Source organism: Manacus candei, unplaced genomic scaffold, assembly GCF_025592945.1.
Source record: "Manacus candei isolate 608988 ecotype Guabito, Panama unplaced genomic scaffold, ASM2559294v1 h1tg000042l, whole genome shotgun sequence".
Lineage (NCBI taxonomy): Eukaryota > Metazoa > Chordata > Aves > Passeriformes > Pipridae > Manacus > Manacus candei.
Window position 1 is genome coordinate 2865536 of NW_026138090.1, and position 19523 is coordinate 2885058.

The 19523-nt window shown below is 38.6% G+C and overlaps 1 protein-coding gene across 2 annotated transcripts in view; it reads left to right on the top strand.

Annotated features, from left to right (window-relative positions):
* Positions 1-19523, top strand: part of CELF2 (CUGBP Elav-like family member 2) — a 455290-nt gene that overhangs the window by 136530 nt on the left and 299237 nt on the right. For both annotated transcript variants that reach the window (XM_051795196.1, XM_051795186.1), the window contains one exon: positions 10531-10566. Coding sequence is in view for 1 of the 2 variants with exons in the window: in XM_051795186.1 (XP_051651146.1) it covers positions 10531-10566 (36 nt within the window). In the remaining variant the exon portion in view is untranslated. The remainder of the gene's footprint in view (positions 1-10530; positions 10567-19523) is intronic.

Sequence of the window (19523 nt, forward strand, 5' to 3'; positions counted from 1 at the left end):
GAAATGAGCAAGAATGAAGAAATAATAGCATCCGACATCTGTTGCAGTTTGTGCTGAGATACTCCAGAAGATACCGCAGTATTTATGGAAATATGAGGACTGTTTTGAACTGCAGCTAATGGGACACAGACTGCTGGCTGGCAGCCTTGTTCAGAGTCCTTTCTGCATTTTTCCTATTCCATCCCGTGTTTCAACCTGGCATCGTTGTATTTTAGATTACAAGGAGGAGATGCTAGGACAGAAAGGAACTAAGCAGTGAATTTATACTTGACTCATCATCATGGCTGGGCTTCGTGAACAAAGATTTGGGAAGGGCTCTACCCACGTTTGTTACAAGCGCACTGGTGGCTAAAAAGGCCAATGCGAGACGGGCACGTCCGGTTGCAAAAAGTCACAGCAGAAAGACTCCTTAGGTGGTATATTCTTTCTGCGTTGTCTTTTCTCCTTGAGAGTGATCCTGTGTGTGTTCTCAAAAGCATCCGCAGCGTTAAAGATGGTGTGTCTCCAGGCCTTCCAATTGGAGGCCGGAGTAAACCAGTTATGGTGATCAATATGGCCAAGGCTGAGATGTTGTTTCAGGGAGTCCTTGCATCTTCTCTTTGGGGCTCCTCTCATGTGGCAGCCGGTGGCAAGTTCACCATAAAGCAAGATCTTAGGGAGGCGGTGGTCCCTCATCCTTGAGACATGCCCCACCCAGTGCAGCTGTGTTCTCAGCAAGATGGTCTCAATACTTGTGATTGCTGTTTGTTCTAGAACAGACGTGTTAGTCACATAATCTGACCAGTGGATGTTTAGGATTGAAAGGAGGCAGCGTTGATGGAAGCGTTCTAGGAGTTGCAGGTGGTGGCGGTAGATGACCCATGATTCAGATCCATATAGAAGAGTAGACAGCACTGTGGCTCTGTGAACACTGATCTTTGTACTTTTCTTCAAGTGTTTATTTCACCAAACTCTTTTATGAAGCTTTCCGAAGGCACTGTATGCCTTTGCTAACCTGTTGTCTATCGCTCCGTCATATACTTGACTACCAGCTGGAGAAAGGAAGTAACTGTTTCAGCAGGTGGATGAAAAGACAATATGGGCAGATGTCTGAAGGAAATGTTGGCAACACTGGTGTTCCAGGTAGAGACAAGCTGTTTTCAGCAGTTCCTGTACCTATCTGATGCTAAAGAAAAGCAGGCTTTTCCAAAGTCATGGAATGCTTCCCCTGAGGCTGGGTTAAAGTAGCGACAGCGTTTATCAGGCCAGGTTTGTTTCCATAGCAGGCGGTGCAGGTAGAGCAGTTGCATCTGTCCGTGGTACAGCATGTGGTCATGTCCAGCATCCCTCCTACTGTGTGGCACTTCAGCAAGAGCTGATCTTGTGGGATTTCTGGTATTTGTTCCTTCTGATTGGAAAAATACGACAAGAGTGCACTACCCTCAAAACTGAAAGTGGAAAGACCCCGCCCAAAACCTGGAAGCCTGTGGGATTTTCAGGGGGGGTTGTTTCTTTGTTTTGTTGTTTTGTTTGGGGGAGGGTTTTGCTTTGTTTTGTTTGGATTTTGTGTGGGTTTGGGTTGGGTTGGGTTTTTGTGAATTGAGCAAAGAAGACCACCCCCTTCCTAACTTACCTTAGTTCTTCTAAGGTACCTATACCTCAGTATCACAGTTTGTTCTAGAAGTCCCTCAGCTTCACAAAACTTCAGAGATCCCCAAATGCACGTCTCAGCCCAGTATGCATTGGATAAGAAAATGAGTAACTACTTGAATACATGATAGCTGAAGTATTCAAGTTGTTCTGCTTCACTAAAGTATTTAGAGATCAGTATGAGATGCCATTTCCAAGCTTGGCATTTCTTGGCAGAGAATCAAGAGTTACTTTTCTGAAATAAGTTTAAATAAAGCCTCTAAATTTTGTGAGTGGCTTGAAGTCTGTGTATATTAGTGAAAACATCTGACAGCAGGGAATACCAAAGTTTTGAACTGTTAGCATTGCAAAATTTGATGGGGAATATAGGTGTGAAGAGTGAGATGTGGGTATTCAATAGAAAACAGTCGTTGGGGTGGCTTTTTTTTTTCACTGAAAACATCAACATTTTACCCAACCAGCAGCTGCTACATCATAAAAGACACTTGTGTAAATGACACATATAACTGCACCTCTCACCCTATTCAAACATGACAAATTCTTGCATAACAAAAGATACCTACTGCAGCCCTGTGCTACATCCCAGAAAATAAGGAAATCATCTAGGACATCATCATCTATAGTACTTGAATAATTTCTTTGTGCAACCTTGTGATTGTATGACTTCTTGGGGTTGCTCAGCCTAGAGAAGAGAAGGCTCTGGCCAGGCCTTCTAGCACCATCTAGTACTAAAGAGGATCTACAGGAAAGATGAGGAGGGACCCTTTATTGGAGACTGTAGTGACAGGAGAAGAGGAAATGGCTTTAAACTAAAGAGGATAGATTTAGATTAGATATTAGGAAGAAATTTTTCCCTGTGAGGGTGGTGATGCCCTAACACAGGTTGCCCAGAGAAGTTGTGGATGCCCCATCTCTAGAAGTGTTCAAGGCCATGTTGGATAGGGCTTTGAGCAACCTGGTCTAGTGGAAGATATCCCTGCCCATGGCATGATCTTTAAGGTCCTTTCCAACAAAAACCATTTTATGACTCCATAATTCTACTGAATTAGCACATAACCCATAATTCTCCTTTTGTTCTATATTTGTTTGACCTCAAATTACTGTTGAGACTTTGGGTGTGATTCCCCTCCTTTCATTGTACAGTAAGAAGACATGGTGATAAAGTATAATCACTGCACCAGTGGCAGTGGTACCATGAGCTCCAGATCAGTCAAATGCCAAATGTGTAAGATTTCCTACTCTGGGAGGTTGCATTAGGTTCAATGAGCATATGGGGGAGGAACATCTGTTCTGTTTTGGATGATCTTTCTTCTCATTTTGGAGAGAGACAGAGGGTATTTTCCTCCTACTGAGCTCATACAGCTCCCTAAGACAGTTGCCTGTGCATCACTTCTTTCTGTCCCTGTGCTAACAGGGTGATGGTGTAGGAGTTGGTACTGTGGTGGATTCTCCCCCATGTTCTTTCTGCTGCTTCCTGTGTCCCGGAGAGCCAAATTCTGTACCCATGGTGCTTTCTTCCTTCATTTCCAAGCCATCAGCTTTCAAAATGAAGCACTTCCCTGAGAAAACACGTGGCAACAGCATTTCCTGTGCTGCAAGAGCCATGTCTGCAAATCCATGAAGGCAGGGTCTGACCCTGGAGCAAAGCACCAGAGTGGGATCTTTCTTCATTTCTTCTCCATGCCCTGGCATTTCTCCCTGATGACCCTGGCTCAATGGCATCCCATCGGTGCCCCCATTACCACTCTCTATAATAGACACTGCTGTGTTTCTTCCACCTATTAATTTTTATCTTGCTCTTTAATACCAGAGCAGAAGATATATGAGAGAGAAGTTTTCATCTGATGTCCTTGGTGGGTAGTTAGACAAGAGGCCAAGATCTTAGCTGGGAGTTGTAGTTAAATTGCAAGGAGGGAGGATTTGGCCTGAATTATGCTTTAACTTGTAAGCTGGCATTTATTTAAGTTGCAAGTTATAATATTGCTGTCTTTAAAGATGTTGAGGTGAGAGTTAAATAAAAATTTAATTTTTTATAAAATATATAAAATAGTCACAACAATGAGGGCAGGTTCAATTTGGGGTATTATTTGCATGCAGGATGATGGACTTTGCATTCAGGATACACTAGACTTGAATGGTTTAGGTGGCAGGTGATTATCACTGCATACACAGAGATTTCTTTCCTCTCACCTGAGGAGGAATAAAAAATTCAAAAGTAGCAAATTTAGAATAGTGAAAAATGCAGCTCTTAAAAATAATCGTGGGAGAAAACAACAAGCATGTTTGCTCATGTCCTTTATCTCAGTCAGCTAATCTTGAAGAATGTCAGCTTGCATAGAAATAGATTTTTACATATGAACTTGTTACATCACTTCCTAAAAAAAGAGTATTTAGCTTGTACTTAAATAGCACATTCAGAGACTGTTTATGCAGTATTTCTGCTGTAAATGTGTGATCCTTCTTAGGTAGCTAAGCTCAGTGTGAGGCTTTAAAATGGCATTGTATTTATTTGCTGCTTACTGTGTGAAAGATAAAATACTTACAGAAGTATCAGTTTGAAATCTTGATAGTTTTTAATAGTTTCACTTTTTTTAAAAGATGAAATTGTTTTTGACCGTTTTGATCTCTAGTTGTCATAGGGACCAATTCTACCAAAAAATTATGCTAAAAGCATGTGATATAGAGAAAACAAAGCCTTCTCTGAAATCCACTAAATTAGTCATAGCAAAACTGAATTCAAAATCTAAACCCTGTATTTTATCCAAACGTAGCTTGTTTATGTTCTGTGCTCTAACAAAGCTGAGAAACTAACCAATTTAAGACCAGTGAAATATCTTGTGTCTCACAATGGTATTTCAATACACACTATTAATTCTTCCAAGTCAACTCAGACGTAGTCCCCCATGTGATTTTTAGGAAGAGCAGAAACAACAATGCGTCTTTGAAGGTGCCATTTTTCACCTCAAATGTGAAATCAATGTCCTGACCATTTGTGGTCATTAAAAACCCCACAACACCCTTCTGCATTGACTCCCAAGTCTTGGTGAAACTCCAAGAAAGTAATTATATTCCTCCTGATACAACCTTGCTTTTAAAGCTAATTTAAAGTTCCTCTTCAGCTGTTCTCCCCTGCTTTAAGTGGAAAATCCTTCTTATCCCTTTGTAAACTTTTCTTTAGTTCTGCTTTATACTGACAATTAGTGGCCATCTTTTGCCATGCTGCTGATGCACGTCTGTGCAGGAGCAGCGAGCGTGTCTGCAAGCATGAACCCTACAATTAAAAAAGCTGTTTGTTCACGGTCTGGTTAAAAGCCACTGAAAGTTATGGGATGTATCTCTTTGAGTTGGTGGTCACAGGAGCCATCATCGCTCTAGCTGAGGGGTGTTGTTCAACGGTAAGTTTTGGACCCCTCTCTACCCTGGTTTTCTTGTTTAGCTGAGTCAGCGGTGCAGTGTCTCCCTGTAGGCACAGCCAGGAAAAAGTGGCTAAAAGCATCCAGTGAGTTGTTTTTCCTGGCAAGTCAGATTTGCACTGGGGCAAAACAACGAACACCTTCATGGTTATGCAATATCTGAAAATATTCAAGGTAGAACTTCCTAGGTATCAACATGATTGCAGTTTGTTACACATATCTTACCAGCACATTTGACATATCCACCTATGCCCACACTGGATATTCATGGAAAAAAAACCCAAAACATAACTTTTCAAGTGATCCTCCCAAATGCCTCATTTCTCTTCAGCTTGTACTTATTTCTGTTTACAAATATATCCCTTCCAGTAAGATTAATGATTGTGTCAGTTTTGAGACTGTGTTTAGTAAAGGGTTGAACATTTCACCCAAACCAGAAATACCAGCTTAACCTTTGGGGGTTTTTTTGTACTTCATGGAAATTAAGCACAAGTAATAGAAGTAACTGCTGCTACACATCCCAGGGAATCAAAGGGGTCATGTTCTCCTGCCCTCGAAAAGACAGGACCTTCTAACCCTCCTGGTTAAATATCAGCTGCTGACTTTGGGTTGGACATTTTTCTTGCCAAAATTGAAGACTCCCATATTCTGCATCTTGAGGCTTTACTGCATTCTTAATAGCACACAGTACAGATCCATTCTCCAGCCTTGCCTTTATCCTCATGTGCCTTCTGTGCCGTAGGCGGGCTTTATCCTCTCCCCAAAGTGTGAGATGGAAAAAGGAAGAACAGTGACACGATTGCAGGAATGTGTTGCTGCCTTTCTTTTTGCATCTTCCCCAGCACCCCGACAGATTGCTTAGCTAGAATCCATATGCTTCCCTTTTCAGAAAAAAACTTGTGCTCAGTGGAGACCTACAGCTTCCAAATCATTAAGGGTCATGATACTGCAGAAGAAAAACTGGTTTCTGTGCATAGTCTTGACTTGTATGGTTTGAACCTGGTACTTGCTAAGGTTCCTGGCATACAACTAGCTGAGTTTATATAAGATGACTTCAGCTGCCCTTTAGAACCTTCCCTGTCTCCTGTGCTTCAGTTTACATCTCTGCAGAAGAACATCATAGAATCTTAAACCCAGCAAAAATCATCACAATGCCCTTCCATGAGCAGGGAGACCTTCCACCAGACCAGGTTAGTCCAAACCCCATCCAACCTGACCTTGAACACTTCCAGAGATGGGCCAGCCACAACTTCTCTTGGCAAACTGTGCAAAATATTGCACAGTTTAACCTCAGAGTTGTGTTGTGCCAAATCCTGCATGTTGGTGGATAACAGCAGCTGCCAGTCAGCTTCTGAGAGCAGAGCACCATATGATTTCTCAGTGAACAAAACATTTAATACAAACACAACACTTTCCAGATATTACGAAGAGTTTTCCCAAACAACTCTCTTCAAACAGAACTATTAGGCAGTGAAGTCTGTTTGCTGATCTTTATGCAGATCTTCCCACTTCCACTTCACTATAAGGTTTTGACTAAAATATTTATACTTTTCTGCTTTGGTATACATCCTACTCCAATCTTACTGGAAGGATTTCTCAGCCCAAAGAGAGAAATGACAAAGTGTGTGTGTGATGCTTGGTTCATGCTTTCTGGGCTTTAATAACATCTACATAGCCCTCACTTGAGAGTGCAGAGCTTCTTCGGTACGTCAAAGCTCTTCGCGGGTGTCATGAGCAACTTGTAAGCCAGCATTTTGCTTCTTTGGAAGACCTCATGTGAGGGTGTAGCATCTTGGGCTGTAGACTTCCTGCCCAGCACCCTCCTGGTTCCAACAGCGCCTTCATCTTCCATATGTACCATTTCTGCTGCCCCAGATCCATCCTTTGTAGCTGAGCACAAAATGCTTGGAAATTGCAAGTGACCTTCCTGGAAATGCTGCGACTGCTCTTCTGTAATGTCACCCTCCATGTAGCAGCTTTTCCAGGGTCTATAGCCTTGTCCTCTTCTGACCTTAGCCTTGTTGTGCATCGGCTTATCCCATTCTCATTGGCACTGATTTCAGTGGAATTCGGGACAGCTCCAATGAAGCATTCAAGTTTCCATCCTCACCTTTTTTCAAGGTCATCTTTTCATATCATAGACAGGATGTGAAAATACGTGATCTTATATTCATCCTCCTTTTGAGTATTATCCTTCTTTTGCTTTTATCCAAGTGGGTTTTTTTTCCCTGTAGATACAGTAAATTATGAGTTATATTTATTGTGTGTGTCACTGGGGAGTACTAGGGGCCTGAAAATTGGTTGTACAAGTCTAGCTTCAGTTTCTTGAAATACTACAGAATGAGTGTCCATTATCTTTAAATAAACTTTAAGGGTTTTCTTGATGAGTAATTTGCTCCATAAGATTTTCTTTTTTTAAACTCCCATGAAATATATTTATAGAGCAGTGTTTCAATTCCTAATATTTATAGGACACTTACAGTGGACATTCACCATCTTCAGCAGTCCACATGTCATTTATTTCCAGTGGCATTGCAGGGATAATTGTGTTTGTTTTCTAAGAAAATATTTTTAGTTTCATCATCTAAAGGGAGTTTTAATTTGTTTTTATGGTATAAGTGTTTACTGAGTTGATGAGAAGCAGTGAAATCTTTGGATAGCTGGGAAGTAATCAGACTTCTCCTCTTTTACTTCTAAGTTTGAGTTTTATTTGAGTTGGATCTATATTTCAAAAATCATTACCTTACATATTTCTACTTAAAATTGGAATTTGATCTGACCAAATGTGAAACTGGCAACACAATTAATTACATTAAAAATGTATATGCTAAAGACCTGCAGTGTCTTTGTTTAACATTCTGATCACATTCAGAATTTTTACCACTATATCGACTACTTAATAACTGTTTTCACAACTCTAACATCTCTTGTAGGGAGGGTTATTTAACAAAAATGAAAATCTTTAGAAATTTAAATGCACCAATCACTCACTGCTCTGCTTAGAAGCTGACAGTGTGGTTCCAGTTTAACATCCTCTTTTAGACCTACCTGATTCTGCTCTTTGATGCTTCCTGCAGTACCCACCTGTGATTTGCCTGGTTGTCTCTTTAAGCTGGATGAGCAACTGCTATTTTATAAAATGTGCTCCCTAAAATGTGACCCTAAAGCAAAAAGGTTTGGGCTATTCTGCTATTAGAACAGTAATAGGTAGCTAAATGCTATGGAACCCCTTTAGAAAAAGAAACAAAGAAACGCCCAGCCTGACTTTTTAGTCCAGATTCTTTCCCTCAAAAAACAAAAAGGCATTTCAGTGAAAAGAGATGATGTCTGGGATTAGCGGTGGAAGGGGAAAAAATCCTGACTGTTGGAATCATTTAGTGATTTGGTTCTTTGATAGGTTATAAAAAATATGATATTAATTCTTTGAACTGTGTAAGCCATGAGTAGGACTTGGAAAATAAGGCTCTATGATACCAATGTGTGGGAGTTTAATGAAAATAAAATATCTAAAATGTACAGCTGTATCACATAACCCCATAGAAACCAAGTCTGTATTGCTTCACTCTAATTTAATTTTCTTATCTCTTCACATTCACTTCCTCTTGCTCCTGGCTCTCACCTTTGATGTCATTTATGTCATGGAATTTGTTCATCAGAGGCACCTACTAAATACGTACCCATCTGCCTAAGATGGAGTGGGAACCAGCTCCTCTGAGGTGGCTTAAATATCTGCTGGTCTGCTGCTGAATGGTGCGTGAAAAAAAAAGGGTGTGACCCATCTTTTTATTTCTTGCTTATTCTTCTTTGCAACCACTGAACACAGTTCTGATCTGTGCCTTTTGAAGCAAAACACTGGGAGGTTTCAGATTACCTTCTGTGACCAGCAAACTGCACAGTTTGGAGGTAGAGACTCAGTGGAAAATGCAAAGCCATGCATGTTTAGAGGGCCCATTTCTTCTTCTCTGACACTGTAATGGAGTCTACAGTTGCCAGTGTAACTATTAAGGAAATAGCCTGGGTGTCACTGTGGGACGCTCAATTAAAAAAAAATTATAATTAAAAAAATTAGGCCCTTGTAGCTGCTCATATAGTTCATATAGTGCCAAAAAGCACGGGGGATCTAGAAAGACCTCCTGAAGAGGAGCTCTGGGTTATTGTGGTATTTAAGAAAATAACTCTGTAGTTGCCTCATCAAAAAAGTCACTTCAGAACATGGTGAAATTCTAGAAGAGCCTTCAAAAATATATTTCTTTGTGTCTTTTTTCCTTTGGATTCATAAATAAATTAGGCTTGGGGGTTCAAACTGTACATATAAGGTTTATACCCTTGCAACAAAAATGCATAGGCTTGGTTCCATACTAAGAGATCATTAGATCCATAGTTTGGGAAATTGTTAAGGCAAGGAAGATTTTGAGACCTGTCTTAATTACTACCACCACCCTTTATAAAAAGGATTTCCTCCCCCATATGTAAAAGTGGATGGAAGGATTTTTTCTTCCTCAGCTCTAAAGCTCCAAGCTACAGATGTGAAATTTTGCAATTTGTATCTCAGCTGAAGCAAACAGGGTATGAACTAACCTGTTACCTTTCATGCAGCAAACTTAACCATAGGGCAGAGATTTCATATCTGGATGAGAAAAGTGTGAAATGAGATGGACCTCTGGTCCAGTTTAGGACAACAAACCCCCTTATGCCTCCTTGCTGGTTTTTTTTAGGATCTTATAAATGAGAGAGAAAGGAGAAAAGGAGCTATCCAACTGTTTTCCTCATGCTTGGATGAGGTCTAAGCAAATGTGCTGGGTAGGGGAACAAGGACATACAGCAATGGTAGATCTGGGATGTATTTTAAGGACTGTGTACTTAGCTAATGATAACGTATTTAATTGTGCTTTAATGTGACATATCACTACATTAGCCTGCTTTCACCATCGCACACTCAGCTTCCCTCAAACAAATTGCAAGCCCACAAGAGAGTTTCAGACAAGTAACGTTTCCAAATATGAAGTCACGTATTTGGAAAATAACTATAGTTTAAACACACCATAAGAAGATTTAACATTAACATGGTATTTTTTTCAGTGCATAACATGATTGTAGAACTGTCTAATGTCTTGCTTTTGCTGCAGCACTTGAAAAAAAAGGGAACATTTTCCACAGGGAAATTGGCCCAGTGCTGCATTTTGGATATGTAAGATCATGCAGTGCTGGCATTTGAAATAGTGATAATTTTATGCCTGAAAAAATGAGTAATTGTACCACGGAGAACTTTATTCTGATGAAATCCTTAGATCACACTCCGTCATCTTGTTTTTTTCGCATTCTTTTGTATATGATCATGGGGACATCGCATCTGCAAGCGACGCGTTTGCGTACGGAGCCGTGTACGTGTGTCTGCACTCCTACAAAATACAAGCAGCATAAAGCCTTCTTTAAAATTTCATAGCTATTTAAAACACAAGTTAATCTTTTCCCACTTTGTGTCTTTCAGAGAGACTGCCACAGAGTTATCTGGAACATTACCAAGGTAAGCAAGTTGCTCTAAACTGCATCTGTGTGTCAGTGTCTGGAAGGTGCTGAAAGAAGCACGACCTTTTGAGCCAGAACATGATCCTTTTCCTAAGGAAAACTGCTGGGATACTGAGAACTGGGGCTGCATGCCACAGACACTGAAATACTGGCACAGCCAAACCCACACAGTTAAAGCAACATGTTGAAGTGGCTTTGAGGCTCAGCACAGTTGTGCTCCTGATGAGAAAAATCCCAGCTGTGGCTTCCTTCCAGCTGTGCAATTATACCCATTGCAGGTGGTTTGGCTTTTGCTTTACATTTCACCTGAGGCATGAGGGGAGGGGAACCTGGAGGTAGGAGGAAGAAACACTGTGATCTTGAGACATTTTCATTTGGAAAGCAGCTTAGACCAGATTCTTCTGTGCTGAGAAAGCTTTTCATAAAATAATAGAACTAGACAAGACTCCCAAGCTGTGAGAGAGGTTTTTGAAGAGAGACCTGCCTACATATTGTCAGAGGGTGCAATAAAATGCTGTAATCATACAGAAAGGTGGAGAGAAGGGAAACACAAAAATCTGATATGGTAACCTGTCACTTAGGAGAGATGCCTGTGAGTTAAAAAAAGGTGTTCTCAGTCCACTTGTACCTTCTGTCACCAGTTTTGCTCTCTGAGATGCAGGGGGTTTTAGTGATGTCATGGTTTTGGGGGGTTTTGTTGCCCTCTGATTAAAAGCAGTGTTGTAGTTCAGACAATATATAATGTAAAAGGAATATTTCAACAAGCAAGTCAGTTTTCTTTAAATGTGGTAATACATATAAGTTATTTCTACTTCTAAGGCAGTGAAAAAATACGTGCCTTTCTTTAGGGTGTGTGTGGTATACACTAGTTGACTTGCTTATATTGATAAGCTATAAAAATGTATATTTTCACTATATGTGATGTTTTTCCCACTCTGTAAACAATTTGTTCTGTTGGTACAAACTTGTGTGATTTATGTAATTATTTTATTTAATAGATAAATTTGTTTTTATGGCTGTCACTTGATATCTAAAGTTGTTTAAGGAAATATGCTGGTGAAATTTTGCCAAGTGTTTGAAGTGCTGACCAATGATCAGGCCTACCTGACACAAAAGATTTTTTTAATCTTTCTTGCAAAATAATTGCAATTCTTCATACTTACCAAAAAAAAAAAAAAAAAGAGAGATTCAACAGAGTAGCCATGTCCTTGAGTAGGAATGTCAATATCAATGCTTAGCTGTATCTTTTACTGGTTTTAGTGCTAAAATATTTCCAGTTTGACTGCATATCCCAATTGGTTAGGTATTATAGGACTAATATACTGGAAACATGAAGTTCTTATACTACAGAAATGAATTCCACTTCAAATTAAAGTTAAAATGAGATACATAAGTGCTTGAATAAACATCCTGTTTTGTACTTGCCATTAATGATTGTCTAAATGTGCTTTTTGAATTATTACCACAAGGCTTTAATTTCAACTGTAGCAAGATGTCACAAGTAAAAATCAGATTATACCAGCAATGTGCACAAGGGACTGTAATTGTGTTATAAATATTAAACCAAATGATCTTGTCATGATTTAAAACAAATGTTTCCAGCTGGGTGCAGGTTGGCTTGTCCTCCAGCCTTCAGGATTCACCTGTTCCTGCATCTCTCTAAACAAGTAGTTCTTTGGGGTTTTTAATCTTATGGTGTGATGTACTAATCTAATATTTTTTGTTCTTTCAAACTTCAAGAGAATCACTTTGGTATTATTAATTCATAACAGTGAAATAGTCTAATTTCCCCACCGACACCACATCTTCTTCCATCTTCACCCTGAAACTACGATACAGCACAGAAAATTCTAGGTGTTGCACCTTGCTGAAATTAATAACCACTTTCCCATCATCACTGTCCTTGTTGTATTTTGTGCAATGGGGCAGAGCAAGCCCCCTGTAACTCTAGAAATCCTCAGATAAACAAGATGCCTTTTCTCGGAGCAGTAATGACTCGTGGATGTATTTGTACCCAGGATTGCTCAAATCTTTTTCAAGCATTTGTAAACCTGGTGAAAGAGGGTTTTCAACTGCAAATGATGTAAGTGTGAACAGATGTGTCTGTACTTGGAATATTTTGTCTGGCTGTCAGGAAAGTTTAGGCACTGGCGGCACGAATGTTTTTTTGTTGTCATTAGAAAAATAAAAAAAAAAATAAAAGAAAATTCTCAAAAACTCCCGAATTTTTCATAGATTAATTAGAGGAGTTAGGGATTTGCTCCTTTAAAACCCTGTAATTAGTCAGAACTTACAGAAAAGAATATCGTGAATATTTTTTCATCTTCTATAGTAACCAAGAAAAGTCACGTGTGTACATTTTTCAAAAAAAGCAAATATAACAAAGTGACTTGGTCAGTGGTGACTTTTTAATATAGTAATTTTCCATTAAATGCTGCTGATGGTTCTCTACTGATTATATTTAAGAGGAAGAAGAGATTACACTACTTCTCCGCTGAAATATGCATAACATTGATAGACAAAAGTAGAAAAATGTGAGTTGGTGGACATCATTTAGAAGGAAAGTTAATAGATTAACTCGGCTCGTAGAAAGATATAAAAATATTCAGCACAATTATATTGTGTCAGTTCTAATTTACCAGTTATTCCTGATGATTTGAGGAAGCTCAGGCTAGAGAAAGAATTGAAAATTCAAACTTAAAATGTGATAAAGAAGCTTTACAATTTTTATATTAAATGACATTATTATAGCTATGAATGTATATTGTTTTTTCGAAGAAAGGCTTTCTGTGCGCAACAGCACATCAAAGAACAGATCTTCAGAAGGAAAACTTTATAATAATATTAAGTTGTTCATAGCATGACCTATTTAGAGTACTCAGATACTTCTTGTTGTAGACTACATAATTAAATTTTAAATGGAACATGATAAAGAAATTATACTGGTGATCTCTGGAGATTTGAATACCCTATTTGGATCTTTACAAGAGTGTAGCAAAGGCATACTTTTAAAAATTTAATAAAGGTCTGGCCTATTTTTTTTGCCTTTTAGATGTTCTATAGCTGCTATTGCAGTTCTATTTCAAACTGTGTTTGTTCTCAACGTCTCATAGATAGTACCTGAAATAACAGAGCAGACTAAAAGTATAAGAAGCAATACAATTTAACTTGAAAAATTCACCATTTAAACATAATACAGAACAATTAATGAATGAAGATAAGCTCCTGAAATCTCGTGGAACATAAACTTGTAACCACCCTTTCACAGACCATCATGTGAGCTCAGCAGTGAGGGGAGCAGTGAATGAGAACACTGGAGTGCTGGAGCACAGTGGGAAAGCCCTGTGGGCATGAGGGAGATGATGTTTGGAGCTTAAAGGAGAAAATACTCAGCTTCAATATCAAAGGGATGATTTCAGTCTCTAGCCACTTCTGTTTGTTTCTGTGAAAGTTACTTTATATTTAAAGAAGAACAAATATTTTAAATATAGACTAACCACATGGATTATTTATTTGCTTAATACTAGGTTAGTACTAACAGAAGGAAAATCTGGGCTACTTTTCCACTTTTATGTACTGACTCAATTTTACATTTCACTCGAGGGGGGAGCAAAGTTTAAATAGTCACTTCCTCCTCTAAGCTGTTGGGGAAAAAAAAAGGCAAATAATTAGCATATATATTTTTCTTGGACAAATTTGTAGAAATATCCCTGCAGCCCCTGTTTAAATCTTAAGCATAACTCAGGAAAACTTGTACTTTGTGGTGAGGACCATCTTAAAATTGTCTTTTAGAATTTTTTTAGAAATACTAGGGGAAATCTGCAAAGGATACATCAATGTGAAAGCAAACATGTTAAAAATGAAAATGTAAGTCTTTGTCTTGTCCTAGAATTTTAGTAATCTACAAACTTTATGTATTTTAAACCTGTGGTCTGGACTAGGGTACAAACTATAACTCTCTTGAGATGGGGTTTTATTCTCCACCATTCCATAATTTTCTCTAGTAATGTCTAAATTCCATTTACTGTAGAGACTTCTGTTCTTGGGTGTCTACAGCATTTTGAAAATAGAATTTAAGTACTGAAGTCACTTTGGTACTTTTGAAAAGCGTTAACCTGCAACTTCACGGTTATTGAAATCTAATGCAACCAAGCTTTTATCTGAAGGGAAAAGAAGAATTGACAACCCACCATATGACAAGCAAAATGAAATCTCTTGATCACTAACTGTCAGCAGTCTTTCTAATACCATTGTGTTAGGGAATGATACGTCTTCCAAGAAGCTCAGTACACAAGGCTTTGAATCATTTCTGTCTTGACAGCCTAACACAAGTAACTACTTGTAAGTGCTTGGATGAATTATAAAATCTATGTGGCTCTGTAGAGTGAGTTAATAAAACATCTATGAACATTTTAATTACTAAAAAGCGAAAACGAATTTTTCCTGACAGTAACAGGGGCATGGACTAAAGACCAGCTTGACATCTCAATTGCTGTCTTCACTGGGTTTGCATGGATGGTGGGAGCTGGGGTTAGCTTCTGTGTTTTCTCTTTTGTTTCCTCCCAGGTGAGGTCTTCTGCCAAGCAATTTCTCTTCCCCTGAGAACACCAGGTCATACTTTCACCCCTCGTGTTTCCTATAATGTGGATGTCCTCCCATGTCACCAGTGCTGCTTTGCCAGTCATGTCAGGCTTGAACACCCATCCACCTACACCATATGAATGTCTCTGCCAAACCATGACAGAATTTTCCATACCTTCATATGATATTTACTGAAGCTTTATTCTCCCTAAAATAAAGCAGGGATTTGGCATAGTCCATTTGTGGCCCTCTCTTCTAACACAGAAGTTTTGCTTTCCACCTTCAAATAAATCCCTTCTCGAAACTCACTCTTGTTTAGAGGCACATAAATAATTGGTCAAGAAAACATTACTCATCCCGGATGGCAGGCAGTGCTAACTGATAACATTAAAATATCTTGAATGTCAAACTATATGCAGCTATCCAAAGCTAGTCTTTGGAAATGATATCATCTTCTATCTTTTACTAAACGACATCATTAAAAAGAAAAGAAAAAGATTCCAGCCCTCGATATTTAAATGTTCTCAACTCAACTGTCTTAAAGAGCAGATTTTCCATAATTTGGATGCCTGCTATTTTCTAAAGAAAGTCATTATTTTGAAATGAGACCTGAATTTAACTAATCACTCCCTTAAAATAAAAAAGTAATAAAATCTGATGTTTGACCTTTTACTATGCCTCAGATGCTGATTTCTAAATACTGTTTTCTTTCATCTAACTTTTGAGCTGCTTTCCTGCACTGCAAACAGGACTGCCTATTACCCATTGTATCTGCTGTAGAGGAATGAACTGATGGTGTTTGGTCTTTCTGAGGCACTGTAATATAAATTGCAATAATCATTTGGGATGGTAACAAGTTTGATGTTATTATAAGTGAATCTGGGTTTTTTTGAGGAATAACAAGTTTGATGTTATTGTAAGCGAATCTGGATTTTTTTGAGGAAATAATACGCAGAGTGTCTCTTCTCTATTCTGATCTTTATTTTTCCTGAGTAAAGCTTCAATATCCTTAAAATGTGACATGGAGTTATTCTTTTGAGTACTCGTTGGCATTTCTTTTTGTTTGTTTGTTTGTTTTTGTTTTACAGCCATTTTGAAATATGTTTTTTACAGCTAATGTTAATCTTAAAACACAGTTATGTGCAATCTGATTCCTTTCTAAAGAGATATTTTTAAAATCTTAAGAGGAGCCTAAGGAGCATAGAGGTGATTATCCATATGTGCTTACTGATGACTTGCATTCAAAAATTACTAAGATACCAATGGCACTATTCACATTGCCTGCATTGCCTAAATTTAGCTATCACAAAAGTCCTCTGTGGAAAGAACCAGGGGAGAAATGAAGAGAAACAGGTACCTCATCTCAGGGCAGGGTGAACAACCTTGGGAATTGTTTTTTCTTTCTCCATTGCCTGAAAATGGAGCCTGAGGGAATAGCACAGACTAGACATTTCACCTGATGAGAGCTTTAATTTAAGGTGAGCAGCCTAACTTTTATAGGTGTTAAAGTGCCAAGTGATGTAAACTAATGCCTGCTGGAGTTTTAAGGACATTGGCATGCTTAACCTCAAAAAAACTTTCAATATTTGGTACTTAAGTCCTAAATATAGATCCTGGGAAGGAGGGGGAAAGTCGGACAGAAATGATTGTTGGAATTGATAACGGCTCTGACCCAGAATGCAGCAACTCTTCTCACAGAGCAGAGTCCTCAGAAATCGTGGCTTGAAATCCTGAAATGGTTCCTAATTATAAACAGCCTTTGAATCTTAACATGGGTGTAAGTGATTTTACTCAGAGTCCTGGTTTTGGAATCCACAACCATTTTTCCCCATCACTTGTTAGCAGCTCTCACAAACGTTAATGAATCTGACAGCAGACCTTTATCTTAAAAGTCTGGTAGAGCTTTTGTTTTTATTCCCTATTGTGCAACTCTAAAACTAGAGACATATTCCTCTCCTTTTTTATTTTTCTTTACTCTTTTTTCTGTTATTCACCTTAACCAGACTTCCAAGCATCGTTTTAACTCATTTTACAAAGCATTGCTAAACGTGCCCGATGAGGATAACGTGCAGTAGAAATGAAAGGACTCAGATCTCTTCATTTCCATTCCTGAAGGTGAATTCCAAGATCGTGATTATTTTTATTTATACAGTGCCTAAAAAGTACTAAATACTTCATGAAACAAATAGAAGACCTCTTGTAAAAAGCACGCATTCCTATAATCTAATTTTAGTCTCAAATCAGACAGTATGAATGCTAAGCAGCAGGGCTTGAAGAAACACGGAAGGTGTATGAGGGCTACACTAATAAGATAGAGCAGTTATTTAGGTTCATTATCTGTTCCACTTAATAGCACTGCAATATCTTGCTGGCTTAAGTTAAATTTACATTGGTCTGTGGAGAACATTTGACTGACACGGGAACAGTATTTCTTGGGTTTGCTCAGAAAATGAGCCTTTGAAAAGCAGTTTGAATGAAGATAGAGAAAGGGACCATTACAGGTGGATTTTGAGATACCATTCCAACACAAGAAACAGTAAAGGAAACCAACTTAAAAAACTAAGCCTTTTTTCCCCTCTTCACTCTGTTTTCCAGCTCAGTTGAAATACTTCCAAGCTATTCATTTCTACTAGTTGCCATAGTTTGAAGCTATTCGTTTGTATGTATCCTTTGCTAAAGTGTGGTTTTAGCACTTAAGACCACCAGAGTAATGTTATTTAGAAAGTCAATGCAAAGGATGAAACCTGTGGGAATAACTTCTGATGAACATATACAATTTGGGGAGGGGGGGGGGAAGAAGTGTATACACATCATCTTCTGGAGAAGCAAACCAGCAACTGAAGTCAAGGGAAGATTTGTTAATGTGGCAGAGTTGAGAAGCTTTCTCTTAGTATCTTTGCTGCAGCATGGACAAGGCAAATATAATACATTATATTATTATATAATATAGAGTATTATATGTTTTATGAATAGTTAGAAATTAATTACTCATATATAGAATTTTTATATATCGCCCTTACCATTGGTCCCAGAAAAGCTGTAGGTATGCTCCATGGGATGGAGCAATGTCAGGAAACCTGCACTGATGCTCCTATAAAAGCAGAGATTCTGGTTTAGTGCTCTCTTCAACATTCTCTGCTGTCTGAGCTTTGCTTTTATTTATGAAATCATTGCTATTGTAACATTTACAAAAATTGCAACTGTTTGAATGTTTCCAAAAGATTGGCTATGAACTACAAGCTAATCTTAGACAATTCTCAGTAAATTATTGAAAGAGCTTTAAAGAAAAAAAAAAAAGAAAGAAACCTAACACATTCCCTGGTGTTCAATGCTAACACTTTATACTTCATCTACATTATATTAAAAACATTTTTACTGGAGTCCATAAATGTTACACAGTTTTAAAAGGCAATGATCGCAGTGGGACTAGAAACATTACACAAAGCCATACCCGAGACCTGCAAAGCAGTAAGTGGTGCCTGTTTTTTATTTTTGGGGTGCTGACTTGAGATTCCTCCTGTGAGATGATGACAATTTTTCTGTCTACATCTTGCCATTAGAAGCAGGCAGCACCTAAAGTTTTCTTGTGGTCAGCAGAAGACTCAGAGCCCCAAACTCCCACGTTTGGAGCAGTGTGTCACAGTGGTGTCGTAAGTCTCTTACCACGGGTGATGTTTTGCCACTTTGAAGCCACTGAGGACCTGCCCCACTTTCTATGGACATTCTCCCAGTATATTTTACAAGTTGTGCCCTACACAGCACTTCCCCAACAGCAAAGTGCCAGCATGGCACTTCTCTTCTCTGGGCTATAATGGAAAATATTTTTCATACAGACTCTTGGAATTTTTAGAGCTTTTGCACCATTTTCCACAGGGGACATTTAAGGCTTAGCAAAGACGTGACGCTGTAAAGTGGATGCAAATCATGGCTGTTTGCTGTATTCTAACCTTAATGAATACCCACAGAGAAAGAAAGAGGGAAAACAAGACTAGGCTTCACCTGATACAGAAAAAAAAGCCCTAAAACAGTGAACTTACAGCCCTTTCTGTATATTTTACTTTTGAACTTTTAGATGTTGAGGTCACAATGGTTCACGTGCTTAATTTTGCAGAACAGTCCTGCTGATATCAAAGTGATTGCACAAGTCAGTGCAATTTTAGCATGAGTATTGCTGCTTACTCATTGCTGTGAAATGAATATCCTCTGATTTGATCCCAACTTTGCCACTAAGACTACAGGCAGCTCTACTTGATCAAGAAAAAAGATTAAATACATAGCAATTAGGTTTTGGTAGTGTCCTCTTGAAGCGTGAACTGATAATCATAAAGTGGAAGCTTAAAAAAAGAACTTAAATGGCTCCAATTCTAATATTTA